This window comes from Ambystoma mexicanum, chromosome 5p, assembly GCF_040938575.1.
Source record: "Ambystoma mexicanum isolate Mex_15411 chromosome 5p, UKY_AmexF1_1, whole genome shotgun sequence".
NCBI classification, from domain to species: domain Eukaryota; kingdom Metazoa; phylum Chordata; class Amphibia; order Caudata; family Ambystomatidae; genus Ambystoma; species Ambystoma mexicanum.
Window position 1 is genome coordinate 33,509,470 of NC_090930.1, and position 19,295 is coordinate 33,528,764.

The 19,295-nt window shown below is 45.0% G+C and overlaps 1 protein-coding gene across 5 annotated transcripts in view; it reads left to right on the plus strand.

The window, feature by feature from the left end:
- The window catches only part of MED12 (mediator complex subunit 12), a 1,704,158-nt gene that overhangs the window by 223,111 nt on the left and 1,461,752 nt on the right, over nt 1-19,295 (plus strand). For all 5 annotated transcript variants that reach the window (XM_069612388.1, XM_069612385.1, XM_069612387.1 and 2 more), the window contains exons 8-9: nt 162-308; nt 3,943-4,042. In XM_069612388.1, coding sequence (XP_069468489.1) covers nt 162-308; nt 3,943-4,042 — 247 coding nt within the window. The remainder of the gene's footprint in view (nt 1-161; nt 309-3,942; nt 4,043-19,295) is intronic.

The window sequence follows — 19,295 nt, forward strand, 5'->3', positions numbered from 1 at the left end:
CTGCAGGGACAGGCCCTTCCAACACGCAGAGGACGACAAAGGTCCCTGGACTAAAAGTACCTTATTCACTGTGAAAGTAATTGTTTTGTGTCTGCATCCCTGAAGTGTGCTGCGACTATGCTAACCATACAGCAATGCTGCCTATTATTTTGTCTTCTCAGAGCATTGTACTGTGCTGTCCAAGTGCCTTGGTCTGGCACTATTCTTTGACAGATAGTCGCATCAAGACTGGATCCCCACTCGACCATCTCCCTATTGCACCGTCCAGCCTACCCATGCCGGGGGGCAACTCTGCCTTCACGCAGCAGGTGAGTAATGTCTGCTTTAAGACCTGGCATTTCGCGGTCCTTGAAATGCAAAAGTGCATGTTGTGGATTATGTATTTCGAGAGATTTTTAATTGCATAATATTGATGTTTAAAAATAAGCTGCTTTGTAATGTTTTTCAGTTTAAGGGGGTGACTTATTTTATTTGAGATCACGATTAAGGCAGTTTTGAACAAACCTCTTATTTCTGATAAAGATTGTTCAGGCACTTTTGTACAGCCTGTGAGCCGCTGTGGCTTTCCTTTTTGCTGGACTCTGTGTTTATCTGATTCTCATCAGTGAGTGGAAACTTTTTCTCCACTTGCCCATTCTTATTTTTGTACTCTGGCCATCCCTTTTTGTTTTTTTTCTTGATGGAGCCACTTTTCGACATCTTTTTCTATGCCATCTTTAATCTTCTATTGTGGCACACAGCACCTTATCTACAGTGTTACTGGAATCTCTTTGATCTTCTCTCTTTGATTTTATTTGAGTTCCTTGCAAGATCTAATGTTCCAAAGGTTAAGAGGATACTTTCTGTATCCTACCTTTCTCCAGCATGGGGTCTGGCATGGATTCACATGCTCATGAACATTCAGGCCGGGAATCCTTGGTAAAAGAAAAAACAATTTTCACTTTCAAACTGTATTTCTCCTCTAAACCAATCACTGAGCCTTGGGTCATACTGTCCCCAGCCAATGACTGCCCTCTCCCAAGCCCCTCCTCTGCCAGCCATCTTCAGATTTGTACTGCATGTTTAAATGTTGGGAGCCCTCGTGTTTTGATCTGTGAGCTGATTTGTTTTTAGCGCTTTATTCCATAAAATGTTTGATTTTTGTCAAACCGAGCCCATGTGCTCTTTCTCTACATCGGCCGACAAGCAGGAATCTATTTGTCGGTGGATGTCAACACCCCTTAAGGGCAAGAATCGTTGGAAGTTTCATCGAAGATTCCAGAAGGACATCGGCCTACTCTGCACTCCGGACCATGTCGGAGGAGGAGGGGGGGGGGAGCTCCCTTTTTCAAGCTCTGCACCAGCTGTGGACTGCAGAATGTGTTTATAGAGGACAAACGCCTCCAGTGCCTCCACTGTCTCCGTACGGATCACAGGGAAGCGGAGGCCTCAACCATACTCTAGCGCACAGATATTTCGTCCGCTAACAAGGAGGACCAGACGTCCGTAAACACTATCCAGGAGAATGTGGGGGACGATGACGGAGGACCGTCCGATGGCATGGGGCCCAGTAAGCCTACCACCGCCCAGCCCCTTCGAGGGATGTATTGCTGGACATTCTCAAGAATCTGCACACCCTAAGAGATTCAGAAACGGATGCCAATGACACCGGTGGCCGCAGACCAAATTCTGACGGAAAAAGAGGACCATCCAGTCGCTGCTCGGCATGATGTCTTTGTGCATTTACTTGATCCGGCTCTGCAGGTTGCGGATGCGACACCTTCAGGAATTCCTGAATGCTCGGTGGATCCAGGTGAGACAAGATTGCTCTTGACGAGGAGTTCCATCGAGCGATAAGGTGGTGTGGCATGCGTTCCAACATCGCCGGGGGCACAGGTTTCCAAAGTCCCCCACACCAGGAGACTGTCACCACAGACGCTTCCCTGGAGGGCTGGGGAGCCCACACCGAACGTCTCCACGCCAGAGGCCTGTGACTGCCCACAGCTCCAGGACATTGATGTGGAGATCACTCTCCTCTGGCAGTGTTCTGGGCCATCAAGTCGTCACTTCCGTCCCTCAATGGCAAAGTGGTGAGGGTCTTCACGGACAGTACCACCACAATGTTCCTTTTAGTGATTTAGGGAAAGACATGCTGTGGGGAAAGTAGCAAATGAAGAGAAACCCCTTAGCCAACCTCTGTGGATCCTCCAGCAGCAGCATGTGCGAAGGAGAACGCTCGTCTCCCTCCCCTTCATATGCAGCAGTTAGTGACAGAAATACTTTGTTCTCCTCCTCAAAGGAAAAACTATTTTTGAACCGGTCGAAACTTGGTAGAGGTTTGCTTGTCCATTGTAATGGCCCCTGTTACATCAGAAACCCCCAAAATAATATTCTGTGCATGGTAACGGCCAAGAGACGAAGCAAGAGGAGAGCAGATAACAAACGCCAGCTCCAGCCCTTGGAAGCCAACTGAAAGAAATACAAGATAGCAGAATGCCTTTGAAAAGATTTCCTTCCCCTGGCTTGGAAGGGGAAGGTAAATATCCAATCAATTCAGAAGTTTGCATCAGACAATGGGAATTGGGTTTATTGTATTCGTCATTTATATAGCGCCCTTTCCCCATTTGTATGGCCTCAATGCGCTTTGTCGTTGGAACACCCTTGGGGACCATAGTCAATGTGTGGGAGATTCTAACAGTTCATTTATACGATGCGTGTGTGCATTTTACCAGGTTAGGACTTGGGTGGGCTGGCTAAGCTCCAGTAAGCAGCCTGGAGGTCAGGCACGTGGGCGGATGCTGTTGGTGGTTTAGGATCGAGTGCTAGTGCAGGAGATTCGAGGTGTGCCCAGCTAGAAGCTTGTAGGTTGTCTCTGTATACTAATGGCAGAGGTGTGGCAGTACATCATTGGTTTCAGTCTGGACAGTTATGCAAGCTGCTAGACAGGAATTGCATAGCTATAGCTGCATTCTCAAGTGCATGGAAGAGTAGTCATGCCTGCGGCTTGTGTCCACAGACGACGTGGAAGGTATACATACCGTAAACTCTGATAGAGTTCATCTTCCATGTCCTTTTTCTAGGTCCAACGCGATTGGCTGGGCTCGCCAGTTGTAGTCTCCCTAGAATGAAAGTCTGAGCAGTAGGAGAGGGGCCCGGAGGGACGGAGGAGTTATGTACGATAGTCTGTGGGTGAGGGAGAGGGTTTTTTCGTGGAGGTTTGGGTGGATAGGTGACTTCTGTGCACAGATCTAGAGTGCGAGAAGGTTTCAAGGGGAGGAAAGGAAGAGCCAAAGAGAAGGTATTTAAACCTTATGAGAAACCCAAAGTGCGCCTCTGACACTGTACTGAGGGTTGGTGCTGTGTGTCACCATACAAAAAGTAGATGCCTATAGAGTTTGTCAGACTTCAATAACAAAGGAAATGCAGAATCCAAATCAGATCAAAATACACGAGGGAGTGAGAAAAAGGTCTCTCACTCCAGGATTAAAATCAAAAGGCCTAAAGTCCAGCAAAAGAGCTGAGGGTCCCTAAGGTCGAAGGGAATTAACACAGAAATGAGAATTCTCCCCAACAGGCAGTACCGAGGGAGAGGGGGAACGGGAAGTAGAGAGAGGAAGTGGTGAACGAGAGAAACCCCACTTTAAAGTTTATTCTGGTTTTCAGATTTGTGTGTTCCGTCGGCCATGGGACAGCAGACCTACCTTTATTCGAAGTGTTTTACTGTACCTTTTACCATCCTGCTCATCTAAACTTACTGATGGGAGAGTCAAGTGGACTTGAAGTTAGCTCTGCTTTCTATTTGTGCACAGGTCTTTCACACACCCTTCTAACAAGGGCGATGGTTATCCTTTTTTAGTTTAAAATCCCTCTTCTGTGTGGTTTTTTTTCTGGCTCCGCATTAATTGTCATTGCGAACACTTATCCTAAACCTTTATTCAAATTGATAAATGTTTTGATTTTTAGGTGAGGGCAAAGTTGCGGGAGATGGAATTGCAGATTAAGGAGCGCGGGCAGGCTGTGGAGGTTCGATGGTCCTTTGATAAGTGCCAGGAAACAACAGCAGGTAAGTTTTGCAGGAAGCTTGTCACACTATCACAGAGGTATTGGGTCATCTAAGTAGTGAAGCTCTTTGCTTTGAGAAGAGGCATAAGCAGTCTGTTTAAAGTAGATCTCAAAACTTGACTTCCCACTAGCCATTGGCTAGTGATAATGAAGACATGATGCATTGGGTGTATGTGGAAAGTGAGGGGGCAAGTGAATTTGTATGGCTGGCTAGCAGCCTGCAAGCCCAATGTTTGTTTCACCCATTGTTTATGGTATTGCTAGTGGCTTCCACGTTATAAATATTATTGCTGAAAATACAGTTCAAATATCGACCATGAGCTATAGTGGGACAAAATTGCCACGCCCTTACATATAAGCTGCATGGCATGTTTAAGCGGGTACAGCAAGGATGCCTCTTGGCTGCTACTCTTTTGGTTACTTCATTATTGATGCCGAAAATTGGATGAGTAAATGATTGATCTGGAAATTAGATTACGGTATATAAGATTTCGGATTTGCAAGTTCCCATTGGCCACAGAAATTGGGAAATGGAGTGATTGTGTGTGCGCGACGCTCATGCCAAAGAGAGATGTTCTGTTCTTTTCTACAATGCAGAGAATGGCGAGTGTATCTCGCCTGTTTTGTTGGCGTAGGCATGTGTTGGGAAGCCCTGGTGAGGGCAAAAAGTAGTCTCCCCCTACAGTGTATTGTTTTGTAGTGTTTTTATGGAAACATTGGAGATTCCAATATAGTCATGTCCCTAGTGATACAGGACCGCAAGACTTTGCATACTGTTATGTTTTTTGTATGAAATGAGTTTCTTCGTGCTCAGATCCACATCTGGACGTTATGAGCGTTAGTGAGAGTTGCAATGCGTGGATTTATGGGTATTTTGCTATGGAGTTTGCAGGGGTTTGATTTCTATCTTATCTATTGTTTTTTGTTTTACGTTTGGTCTTTTAATTTCATGTTTGATGAAAATATATAATTTTATACTGTATATTAAATGCATATGCTGCTATGTCAAACTTCCTTTGCATATAGTATTTAATTGCAAAGTGTCACTAAGACTCTACATGTTTATTTAACAGCAGACAAGATGGTGCCTTAAGATCTGGTTGAGTCACCGAGTCCTCAGGACCAGACCTAGTAAGAGCTCTGTGTTGAGAGAGAATTCCATTTCCTGGGCATTGTGCTATGGAGATCGGACCCATTTATGTGGCCAAAGGGAGTTCTAATGAAGTCTTCCTGCCAATGAAACCCTTTTTGGAGTATATAGTTCCATGACAGCCTGTAAGTCGCCTGGTATAGGGATGCTTTTTAAGCCCCCCATTTTTATCCAAGGGTGATTAGAGCACCCTACATTGGTTTTAGGGAGTAGACTGGTGGTGGCTGTAGTTTACTTTTGGCTACACCAGTGATGCACGCCGACCTATCGCATTAGTATCCCATTAAACCTTCTTGGTAGCCATTGGGGTACTAATGTGTATTTTTTTAGTGCTGCTTCCTGTTATTTTGTTTTTGAACCCATCTTTGTACAGGCAGACCACGAGGCAGGGCTAAAATGACAGTTGTGCACGGGTGGTCTCACTTTCAAGTGGTCTAGACCACTTTCTGGTCCTAGTCTGGCCACTCCATATCCTGTGTGGCTGTTCATGAGTGTTCATCAGTGTTTTGGACTGACCTTAATGGCTAGCCCGCAAACCTTTGTTTTAAACCCCTTTGTGTAATTGTTGGACTGGTTTAGTTAGGCACCTGATTATACTGAGTTCTGTTAGATTTATAAATTCATGCTTCAGGTTTACTTTCCTGGTGGAAAGCATTTGGCGCCTGTTAGGCAAGATTGTATGCACCCTTGGGGTGCACTACAATAACCTTGACCTCTTGGCAATAGGAACCCAAACTTTGGTATAAGTCTGTACTACACCCGTTGGTAGTGTGGCTGAGCAGCCAGGCTTATCTCTGTGGAAAGGCAACCAGATCCGACAGAATGTCTAGGTAGCTTACTTTGGAGTTGATTGGTGCCACCCACTCAAAGGGAGAAGTCGTACTTGCAGGGGCTTCTCTGTCGATACGAATTTGGAGTTTCAGCACAGCAGCAGGGCTTCACCGGGCAAACCAACGGGGTTAGGCAGAATTGCATGCAGTACCCTCTGGGACCACCACACACAATTAGGACTACAGGTGTAAGCAAGACCAATCTTTGGTATAAGTCTGTACCACACAGTTTTTGGTAGCGAGCTGAGCAGCCAGGCTTCTCAAGAGTGAATGTGAGGAGTACATGTAGTTACACAGAGGACTTTAAATCACAGTGGTTCAGGTAGATACTTGTACTCAAGGTTTCTTGGTAAAACACTTATTAATTTAATTCCACAATCATTTATAAAACATTTCACTCGAAGAAAACTTAATATTGTAGACCAATACACTTCAATACAAAACTCTAAGTTTTTGACACAGTTCAAGCTTTCCTGAAAAAGGAGCCAAATGGCAGTTCAGTTACTAAGCAATGAGCAAAAAGGACAACAGTAAGTAGAATAGATTATATATACTTTCTAGGCAGTGCAAACAGTTTCAGTTCACCAGAATATTTCAATTCAAGTCAATAGACCAGGCCAAAGTCAATGGACTAGTGTTCTGGATAGGAAAGAGCAGTTCTGGTATCAAATGGTGACGTCTTTGCAAAAGTTCTCAGTAGTAGTTTGTGAAAAAGAATCATTTGTGGAGGGTCACAAGCTGATTAAGCCTGCAAGTTGGGAAAGTTTCACTAATTTTCACCGTGAGAGTGGCGTTCTCTCAGTCGGCTTGGCACGGTACCTTTTGTATGAAGAACACAAATGTTTGCTGAAGTCGTGGTTTCTGGCAGTTCCTGCAGATCTCGCTGTTCCTGAGCCTCAGTCATTGGGACAAGAGGGAGGACATCGGGGGGGACTCCTGCACTGAACGAGATCGTTGAAGAAAGCAAACACAATGGAGTCACTTCAGTTCCAGTAGTTGTAGATTCAAGAACACAAACTGGTGGTGTTCTCCCTGGTTACACCTAACCAGCCTTGAGAATGGTATCCAGGTGTCTGAGTTGATTGGTCCCACCAACTCAAAGAAAGAAGCCGTTCTTGAAGGAGCTTCTCTGTCGAAAGGAGTTTGGCAATTCGGACCTGCAGCAGGGTTTCAGCGGGCAAACCAACGGTCCAGTGGTTGCAGCAGCCGTCCTCTCCCAGCTCGTCTTCGGTTCTTTCGTTCCAGTGGTCGACTCCGTTTTCCAGTCCACAAGACTCGCCTTTTAAATAGTTTTCTCCCTTTTCATTCCAGCCTAGCTGTCACCTACCCAGCAGGTTGGCTGTCCTTGCTGGACAGTCAGCCAGCCGATCACCAGCGTGCCTCTGGCAGGCGTCAGGACTGAAGTCCGCCCTAAGTGTCTGAGTGTCTGGGGTAGGCAGGAAGTGAGAGGTGCCCGAAAAGCCCTAGGAGAGGGAGAGCTTGCTTTTACTGTTGTGTTTGAAGTTTCAGTGCGGAAAAACTGGTCGCTGCTAGGAAAGATTTCTCTTTAGGCAACTTTTCTTCCATATTCTAGGGGCCCCCACACATTTTGTTTTTGAACCTAGCCTGACTTTTTACAGGGAAGTGAAGCTTCACTGCCCTGGCCTTTTGGTAATTTGTTATGGGGGAACTGGCTAGTCCTTCAGAATATCAGTACTGGAAATTGTTTCCCTTTCTGTATTTTTACTTTTTTGCAAACTTTTTAACAGTGCACACAGTATCTTACAATGGGGATACTTTTGTATCACCCAAGTCTTTTCAGCTTGGGATTTTTGGCTATTTTTAGATGTGCCTAATGACAAGCTGGTGGAAGCAGATATATTTCTACCATATTTGCATTATTTAAGTGTGCATATTCGCATTTACTGCATATGACTACTACATGTGGCTAGTGCCTTAAAATATCTGTGCCACGAGACTGTTGTTCTTTGGCCATATAGTTGTTTGTTTGTCCTTTTTCCTGCCTTCTGAGGTCAGGAAATACCATTTAAAGTCATGGCTAGTGATGCCTTTGTATGTGCATGGCCCAAGAAGTGGGTGGGACTGTACGGTCCCATTCCACGTCTGTGGTGCCAGATCATTTGGGTGTGGAGCATGTTAGGAAAGGTTTCTCTTGGAACAACTTTTCCTCCGTATTTTAGGCACCCCAAACCTTTTGCTTGACTTTGCAGTGACGTGAAGCCTTCAGCTTCACTCCACTGGCCTTTTGCCCATATGATATGGGGAAACTTGCTAGTCCTTCAGACTATCCGCACTGGGAACCGTTTCCCTTTTGTCTTTTGACTTGATCTGTTTGGGTAACTTTTTACTATTATTGCACAAAGCAGCTTCCGATGCAGTGGGAATCCTTTTGTATCACCCTAAACCCTACACTCAAAGGGTTGTCGCCTAAAGACAAATAGCTGGCTGTTAGGGGAGTTTCCATGTGAGGTAAAACGTCATAAAACGATCCCTTGGTATACAGGTCCCCAACTCTTAGTATAACTCTGTACTACCCAAAGGGCCTTAGTAGAGTGGCAGAGCAGTCAGGCTTATCATAGGAGGAAACTGTGAGCTGTAGGTAAGTACACTGAACCCAGTAAATACAATAGTCCAAAGAAACTCGTACTCAGTAAACGTTATATCAAACCTATAACATACAATCATAAGTGACGATTACGTGTAACGTTTTTATGTAACGATTTTGCTAATGCTTGAAATTGGGTTAATCTTATGACCTACAGACATGGTTCTGGTGTCATTCCGTTACACATTTAGTCCACTTTAATGGTATGCTGTCCAAATCTGCAATTCCTGAGTATTTTGAGGTTTATTCACTGATGAAATAGTGTATAACTGACAATTTTGTGTAACTCTTTTTGGTTCTTTGTAACACTTTAAATTGGGGTCATTGTATATTATATAGACAATGGTCTGGTGTCATTCCGTTCCACATGCATCCAACTTTGATGGTATACTGTCCAAATCTACAATTCCTAAGGCGTTTGAAGTTTAACTGACATTAATTGATTACGTTGTGTGATGAACTTGTGTAAGTGATAAGTGACGGTACCGTAATGCTTTAAATTGGTGTCATTGTATGCCCTAAAGATATCTATCTGCTGTCATTACGTCCCATATTTCTCCAACATTGCTGGTATACTGTCCAACTTTGCACTTCCCCAAAGGGGGGTGGGGGATGCAAATGAAGCAAGACCTTGGTGGAGTATCCCTACAAGCGACCAAGCCAGCGAGTTCAACGCACAGGTGTCGCCACGGGGGATTGGGAGGTGGGGCGGGGAATTTGGTTGCCGAAGTCGCCGGGGGGTGGGGGGCGGAGCCACCCTAGTTAAAATATACATTTATTCTTATATACAGAAAACGGAGTAGATAAATACGTGTTTACTTAACCAACACGCTTAGGAATTCGTAACACTTTTTAACATTAATTGCTTAAATAGTAGTTGCTCGCAGTTACTATTTTGACAGCGTTTGACACTGACAGTTCTACCGTATTATCGGTATTACCGTGCACTCGCATAGATCAACAAATATATGGTAATTGTATTTAGTTAGAAACAACACATAAGATAACGCTTTTAGGATGAAAAGGGGTGGTTATACACACAGCAGCAAGTTTCTATGATATAGTGACACTTTTTGGAGCTTCTAACGCTTTCAAAGTCCAATCCATAACTATACGAAAAGTCAGTGTAGGAGTGGGGCCAAAGTCTTATGAAGAAGTCGAAATGGCAAAGTTCCTCAGGATATTTCAGTCACTACGAAAAAGATGCTTATCAGATGTAACACAAGTAAGGGGACCCTGTGAAGGACACCCTAAAGGGCATAAGCGAACAGCCTGGGCTAGAGGTATGGGTGGACACCAAAACACCTGTTCACGCACTCAAGTTATACTTGGAGCAACTCTTCGACGCAAGGTAAGTTCTAACTTTTTGTCCCAAAGTACCTGCTGGGCAAGATTGGATGCAGTAACCCTGTGGGAGACTACACCAGACGTGTCCTCTTGGTAATAAAACCCAACTGCCAGCCCAACCTCGCTGCCTGCCTACTTGCCATTGATCACTGGATGTCTACAAATCACCTCCTTTTAAACCCCACCAAAATTGAAATCATGGTGTGTGGCAACACCAAACTTCTTCCCCACCCACTACGCTGGCCATCATCCATGGGCAACCCCCCCCCCCCCCGACAACCTCAGTAAAAAAACCTTGGATGCACTCTCGACTCTGACCTAACCCTCTCGCACCAAGTCAACAACGTCTCTAAGTCCTGCCACTACCACCTCAAAATTCTTAGGCGCATTTCTCCGTACCTCTCCTTCCCCAACAGACTTGCCGCGGTCCAAACAATTGTAATGTCAAGACTGGACTATGCTAACTCCCTCTACCTCGGAGTCCAAGCATACCACCTGAATAAACTACAAAGAGCACAAAATGCTGCAGCCAAGCTATTACTAGCACTTAGCCCAAGAGACCACACCTCCCCAGCTCTCAAAACCCTTCACTGGCTCCCGGTTGGACGAAGGGTGACTTCCAAAACCTTATGCATCTCTCACCGAGCAGTGCATAACACCAGGCCCCAATACCTTCAGGGCAAGCTAAAACCCTACCATCCACCGCGCACTCTAAGATCAAGCTCTGCCCGCCTCCTAGTGATATCAAAGCCTAGCACTGAGACTTGCTCCCACCCTAAAGGCAGACTCTTGTGAACTCCTGTCTGCCGCACGAACTATCTCAACTACGCAAACTTTATCCATCTTATCTATAGACCACCAGGCCCTCTAGGATCCTTCGAAGAAGATCTCACTAACATCCTCTCGGAGAATCTCAAAAATACCTCACCAAGTCTTCTCCTAGGAGATTTTAATCTTGGTTACAAAGACCCCTTAGATCCTAACGCCACTCAGATCAATGATTCCATTGAAAAAGTAGGTTTCAGCCAAAAGGTAACTGGTGTCACCCACACTAAGGGCAGAACCCTCGATTGGATAGCCGAAGACCATTGTCAAACGCCCATCACTGCCATAACACCCTTGCCCTGGACTGATCACCACCTCATCTCTTTCTCCTTTGTCACAGCCCCCTCCCAGGTTACCAGTATAGCCCCTGCTATCCCCACCAGGAATAAAATGAATATTACATCTGACAAACTATTCCTCTGATCATCCCCACCCTGAACTCCCTCCCCGACTCTGCAGACCCACTCACCTTGGTCGAAGAGTACAATGTACAATAAAGTAATGCTATCCGCTCTGGACACCATAGCACCCCTGAAAATCAGAAAGTGCAAACAGAAAAAACATGTTAATTCATGGTTTTCTCCCCAGCTAAAAGCTATTGGACTGGAGAAACGTAAAAGTGAACAGACATGGAGACTAAACCCTTCTGACACTAACAAAAACAACCTTTATAAACTAGCCTCCTTGTATAAAAGAGAAATCATCCTTGCCAAACAAGAATCCCATAACCAACGTATCACCCAAGCCAATTCCAATACAAAAGTATTATTTATAATCCTTAAAGAACTGGAAACACCTATCCAAGCCCCTGATACGTGTCTCAAGGACAAAACCTGGTGCACCAGTATTCAGAGCGCCTTAGCTAATAAAATAACACTGCAGGCTAAAATTAACAATAAAAAAATAATCCCTCCTCCTCGCATACAAGCCCTTGAATTCCCCACTGCCTACCCTCCCCGAACTGCCTAAACCCCTTTTCAACTTTAAGAAAGTATCCATTCTAGAAGTTGAAAAAGTCATCCTCACTCTCAAACCGTTCAACTGCCACGGCGACCCATAACCCGCACAAATTATAAAGGACGCTGCACGAGACCTCTCCCCATTCATAACCAAACTTATAAATGCCTCATTCTTTACTGGTACCATCCCCAACAATCTGAAACAGTCGTGGGTCCTCCCACCTCTAATAAAAAAAAAAAAAAAAAACTTGACCCGTCCATTCCTACTAATTATCGCCCTATCACGACAGTACCATTCCTGCTTAAAATCTTGGACAAGGTAGCATACCTCCAAATTCAACATTATCTGGAATGTAATCACCTCCTACGTCAGTCATGTTTTAGACCACAACACGGAACTGAAATGGCACTGATAGACCTCAAAGCACAAATAGATACCCTGAGAGATAACGGTAACACAGCATTATTACTGCTGCTTGACCTCTCAGCGGCGTTCGACTTGGTCGACCACAAGACCCTTTGCCACCACCTGGACTCGGCCACTCACTCCTCACAAGAAGCCATATGCTGGATCCAATCCTTTTTAGATAATAGAACCATGACTTTCAGCAGCCGCGGACCCTATTCCTATCACCTGCGGTGTGCCTCAGGGCTCATGTATTTTGCCTACTCTGTACAATATCTTTCCGAAGCCCCTTTTTGATGATCTAGATGGCCTGGGTATCACCTACACCAATTATGCGGATGATACACAGATCCTCATCCCGTTGACGGGAGATTATAAGGATTTGGCGTTCGTGAACAGAGTATACCTCATCATGCAGGCATGGATGGCCTCTCATGGACTATGCCTGAATGATGACAAAACGGAACTCCTCATTCTAAGCACTATGGCAAATCTCAACAAATTAGGCCATTCCTACTCCAATTTCATCATAGATAATAACATCCCAGTAGCCAAGGAAGTTAAAATTCTTGGTTTCTACTTAGATTCCACTCTTACCTTCAAAAAACAAGTTAACTCCATGGCCTCGGCCGCTGCTTACACATGTAAGTTAATCAGAGCAGCGAAACCATTCCTTACACCTAATAACTGTATTACCCTAGCAAGAGCATTGGTATTATGGAAACTGGATTATTGCAACACCCTATAGGTAGGCTGCAACAAATACATTACTAATAAAATCCAGATCCTACAAAATAATACCTTGAAGGCAGCCCTCAACATTCCCAAGAAAGCCCACATATCTGATTTTAGAAGATGCAACAACTGGCTTTCCACTAAAGATATCATTCTCCTCAAATCAGCCTCCCTAACTCATAAATGCTTACATATGGCCGCCCCCCCAGTACCTCACGTCCAGATTCCAGAGACAATCCACCGACCGCCCCTCGAGGACAGCCACTGCCAACCTACTTCAAGTGCCTAGATTCAAACGCATGAAGACTGGTGGCAGTAGTTTCCTGGTCAAAGCTGCCCAAAACTGGAACTCACTCCCACCTTCGTTAAGAGAAGACATGCCTTATCCACGCTTTAGATCTCACCTCATCCAATGGATAAAGAAGCATGACAGCTGAGCTTTTACCACACGGTTTATACTACTGTCCATTACTTTGTATATTATTGCAATTTGATGTCTTCTGTTACTATTTGTTCATTTGTATGATATTTGCTATTACTGTTAATTATTATTGTGTACTGCAACCTGCAGCAAAGTAACCCAAGCTGAACAATCCTCTTCTTTTTCTCCTGCGCCCTAATACCCTCGGGTCTGGTGCGCATTATAAATAAATAAACAAACAAACACCAACTCAGTCAGGTTAGGTGGATCATCATTCTCAGCCTTGACCCCCACTCTGTGGAACTCGCTTCCACCCCACATTCGACTCACCGAAGACCTCATGTCTTTCCGTAAAATATTGAAAACATGGCTCTTCCCTTAAAGCACAATAAGCAGAAACTGAAGGTTGTTGAATCAAGGCCAGCATAGAGATTTGAACAAACAAAACTAAATTGGCAATGTAAATGGAAAAAAAAGGGAAAAATTGGATGAAACTTGTAAAGTGGATGGAACAGATGAAACGGATGGGGTGGATGGAAAGAATGGACCGGATGGATTAAATGGACCGGATGGATTAAATGGACCGGATGGATTAAATGGACCGGATGGATTAAATGGACCAGATGGATTAAATGGACCAGATGGATTAAATGGACCAGATGGATTAAATGGACCAGATGGATTAAATGGACCAGATGGATTAAATGGACCAGATGGATTAAATGGACCAGATGGATTAAATGGACCAGATGGAGTGGAAGGAACGGATAGTGATTGAAATGGACCGAGTAGACGGGACAGATAGAGCGGAGGGAACAGAGAGCTTGTTGGACTGATTTTACTTGTCAGAATGAACGGAGCAGATGGAACAAATGAAACAGATGGAACGGAATGGACGTACTGATTGGAATTAATGGGACGGATGTTATAATCTGTACAAACGGAATAGATGGGACGAATGAAAAGGTAGCCCAGAAGGAGCAAATGGGAACCGAAGAAAGGGATGCAGTGGATGGAACGGATGCAGTGGATGGAACGGATGCATTAAAGAAAAAAACGGGCAGAATGAACGAAACATGTAGAGTGGATAGAACAGATGAAATGGATGGGCTGAAAGAATTGGAACGGCTGGAGTGGATGGACCAGATGTGACGAACAAGCAGATTGAAGGAATGAAAAGGACAAGTAGTTATAACGAATTGAACAGACGGAATGAATCGAGTGGATAAACCGATGCAATGGATGAAACGACACAGTAGACTGAACTGATGGAGTGGATGGAACGGGTGGAGTGGATGCAACACATTGATGGAATGTATGGAACACACGGAGCTAATCTAATGAATAAGAAAGATGAAACGTATTGAACACATTAAACGGGTGGGAAGGATGAAATGGGTCTACAGAACGGATGGAGTAAGCTATGTGGTTGATGGGTTGAATGGATGGAATGATTGAAAGACTAACAGAATAAATGGATAACAGACGAAATGGATGAACTGACTAAGTGGAATGAACGGACTGAGTAAATAAAACGGATAGAATAAATGGTACTGATGGAGTGCTCGATCTCAAGCGCATAACTGATAACCACCATATCACACTACCACGCTTACTCTCTCCTATACACCACCACTAAACTAGAACACAGCGATACTGACACATTCGGTATAGCTGTTCTCATACTAACACCCACCACATACTCCTCATCATCCTAATTAAACACAGCTAGCTAGCACACACCGCTTGCTTAAGTGTCTCCTCGGGCCTAATGCAGCCACAAATCAGTCTGGGCGTTCGCTCCAGAATGAACACATACCTGACCTCCCTACCACCGCACCTAGCGCTAAGAAGCAGCTATCATGCAACTGCCATAACCGGCTGCATACACATCCGGTGCACACATGCACCTTATGACTCTTTCTCTCTATACTGACTTGAACTACGGTTCCCGAGGGCGTTCAACCTACCAGCGCTTTGAGATCATACCAATGATACATAAGGCGCTATATAAATGCCAAGTAACAGAACATAACATAATAGGTAACCCACCTATTGGTATAGGTCTGTACTACACAAGTTGGTAGAGGGACTGAGCAGCCAGACTTATCTTAAGAGGGGTAAATGTGAGCTGTAGAGATGTAACACTGAGATTCACAATTGCAAGTATCCAAATAATACTCAAGGTTTTCTACTAAAATAATTATTCATTTAACAGTCAGTTTTAAATGAGCCTTGTTTAAAAAGGGCAATATGCAATAATAAAAATACACTTCATAACGCTTCCTCGGATTGAAGATAAGCAAGTAGATACCCTTTTGGAATGCCTCATACACACTTCCTACACCCTGAGGTGACTTCAATTACTAGGACACTGTGGACATTGAAATATCACTTTTTGTACTTCATGCAATACAGAGGTTGTGTAAAAGGAAAATGTTATGGAAGGAAAAGGTTAACATATTCTCAGAGCATGTGAATACTTTTTAATCTCCCAATGAAGTCTAGATTAGATCTCTCCCAGCAGTACAAGTTAAACTTATGCGCCACCTATGATGGGCAGTGTGAACCTAAGTCAATGGGTTAGAAGAGTCTGCAGGGAGGCAGGACATCCAAAGTCAATTGGAACAATGTCTAGGGAGCTGAGGCACTTCTTTAGATAGCACAAAAGTCTTGCACACTGTTTTTAGAGTTTTGTAGTAAAAGAATCACTGTTGGACCACAAGCTTGTTTGTTTATGTATTTATAATGTGCGCCAGACCCAAGGGGAGCAGGGCGCAGAAGATAAAAGAAGGCTTTCAGCTTAGTTACAAAGTTGCATAAGGTACAAATCAGGGTGTACATGCATGATATACAGAATATACAGGCTAAAGTAGATGCAGAGAAAAGCATATAATATAGCATGGTACAGGCAGGAATGTAATTTACAAGGCAGTTTGATGCTATTTACAAGGTGAGATAACTAGTCGTTTCTTTGAACCAGTTAATGAGGTTCTGTCTGAAGCTGGAAGGCTTGTTAGGGCAGTGCTGAAATCAACTGTGCAAAAAGCAGCTACTGCAAGTCTCCAGTGAGAACAAGCAAGCTACAGACCAGCGGTAAGTACCCCTTAGTCAAGACAGTACCTTAAGTTTGAAGAAGATGATCCAGCTGGCTTCTGTTCTGGTTGAAATCTTGCAGATCCTGTGTTCCCCTGGACCCAGTCATGGGGACAAGAGGGCAAGAGGGAGGACGTCTGGAGGACTCCTGCACTGCAGTTTGAAGGTCTTCTGAGGCTATGGGCCCTTTTAGAATTCAGCAGCACTTCATGGTTTCAGCTACCGTACCAGTCAATAGCACCACCGCAGTTCTTGGACACTTGATGGGCTTCCCTTGCTTCTGGGGTCCAGCACCCTGTTGAGGTGGGTCAGGCTTGGGTCGTCCTGCTTCATGAGGGTTCTCAGGATCTTCCTGGAGCTCAAGTCCGGCTTAAAGACTAGGCACTCAATACTGGGTTTCCTGATCCCTGGCACTCGGTTCCAGCAGAAGCAAAGAAGTATAGCCAGCAGGGACAGATCTTCCAGCAAAGTTCGTCTTAGGTTCAGTTGGTCCCACCAACCCAAGGGAAGAAGTCGTCCATTCCGGGCTTCTCTTGTCGATTCGGAGTTTGAAGCTTGAGCACTACAGTAGGCCTTCACCCGGCACTTCAACTGTCCAGGAGAGTGCAGCAAGCTTCTCTTCCAGTTTCGTCCGTCAGATATTTCGTCCAGTGGTCGACTCCGCCTTCTGTTCAAGAGACCTCACCTTTTATGCAGGTTTCTCCCATTCATGCACAGCCTAGATGACACACTCACAGCGGGGTGGATGTCCTGCAAGCACAGCCAGCCAGCCAATCAGCACTGGGGGCATTCAGGTAACCAAGGAGACTACGGACAGGGAGTTTCGGGCACCTCCATCGCTTCCTGCCTAGCCAGACACACAGTAGCCACAGGCGGGTTTCAGCACTCTGTCAAAGGAAACATTAAAAAAAAGGGTTAAACCTGGATTGGTGCGCAGAGTAAAACCCAAGAAAGACCTTGCAAGCAAGAAATGGCAAAAAATGAACACCATGGCCATTTTGACAAAATGGGCACTGTTAAGGAGAATTCTGAGAAATGTGCCCATTTCTCTATACTGTAGAGACACCCAGCAACTTTGCTGGATTTAAGGACTTTTCATTTTTAACCTGGAGAGAAAGACACTTTTTTCCCACTCTTGTGTTTTAATGTGATTTGGACTCTTTCTTTTTTGATTGTGGAGTCTGACAAACTCCATAGGCTTCATCTTTACATTTGACAAAGAGCACCTTCAGTGCAGTGACACAAGGAAGTCTCTGTTACGCTCCCCTGGTTCCCACAGGGGCGTCAATCTGACCCGGACAGCTGCGGTCTCCACCAACGTGAGGCGTAGTGCAGAGATGACAGTGTGGACTGGCCCGCCTAATCTCGTCTGCTTGACCCGTAGAAGTATTCTCCTGCAAGTGGAGAGAGGGATTTAGCACCGTGGATTTTAGTGATGGACCCTCCCCACAGTTCTCGTTCTCCCCACTAGTCACCTCCGATATTCCCAATTAGTATCCTCACCTTATGTTTTTAAACGATGACCTCTCCATCCTGCGTGGCATGCAGGGGCGCGTAGATACCAGTTACTTCACTGGTTTGGGGTACTGGAAGAGTTCAATATGTCCGATGTTCACTCTTGCATCCCCTTGTTGAATTGCAGTTAAAAATATTGTCTGGAGGCTGCTAATGGCGTTCAGGTAAGAGTCTGTATTACCCAACACTGTCCGGTAAAAGTTGCGTGAGTTTAACTTGTTGTTTTCTCTCCCTTTTATAGATGCGGCATAAGAAGATGTGGCGTATTGAAGGGTAGTGCCTCCGGTGGTAAATCAGGTAAGCCTGGTGGTAAGTGATTGTATTTGTCGGCTCTCGGCTCACCTTGTTATTCCTTTGTTTTCCCCCAGGTATTGGAGTTCGCCGAAGAAAATTATGGAGGCAGCGCCGAGTCGAAAGATGCTGTGGACTGGTGAGTATGGCACGGCGCTGCAGCTGGCGATGCGACGCGTGCTGAAGTAATGTCCTTTCAGGCTCGGAGTCGTGCAAGATCCAGAATCGGGTAAGGAATTAAAATAATGTCCGTGGTCTAACCTTTTCTAGGAGCTCCGGATTCGAGGCGGGTGTGGCAGGATGCTGGCTTGCAGGCATGGTGAGCGTTAAGCTGCTGAATGCAGAATAACGCGAAGCGTGTGTTGCTGATCGGGCGTGGTTTAAATAGCTTCAAAAGTAGTACCAGGTAAGAAGTCCCTAGAACCACACCCGAGTAAAAAATAGTCCCTGTAGTAAAATAGTCCCCTCCAGGCTTCACGTTGGCCTGGATTCATTTGCAGCATGGTCTGCCTGAGGTAAGTAATGACTATGAGCCCAGGACTGAACCCAGATAGCCCCTAGCCGGGGCTGCTGAGGTTTTAATAAATGTCTGGATGCCTGCTTCCGGGGCTGATGGGCTTGGTCCAGATGCCCGGGGGTAGGCATTATGACAGCACCACATCCCCCCCCCCGCCTTCTCCCCCAAAGGCCCCTCCTAAGGTTGTTCTTCTCCTGGGCCCTGGTTTGTTTGGGAAGTTCCGATGGAATCTCTTCACCAACCGAGATGCATGAACGTGGTCACTGGCCTCCCATGACATTTCTTGTGGTCCGTAACCCTTCCAATCGATTAAATAAAGTTTTGATTTAACCATTTTAGAGTCTAGGATATTTTTTACCTCGAATCCAGGTTCTTCATCTATCAGGATGGGGTCAGGTGGTTTTGTTAATCTTGTTCCGGGTTGAACTGGTTTTAGAAGTGAAACATGAGACAGGATGGATCTGCATATTAGAGGGTAATTCTAATTTGACGGCCACTGGGTTGATAATGGCTTTAATGGTGTAAGGTCCCAAATATCTTGGATTAAAAGTTTGAGT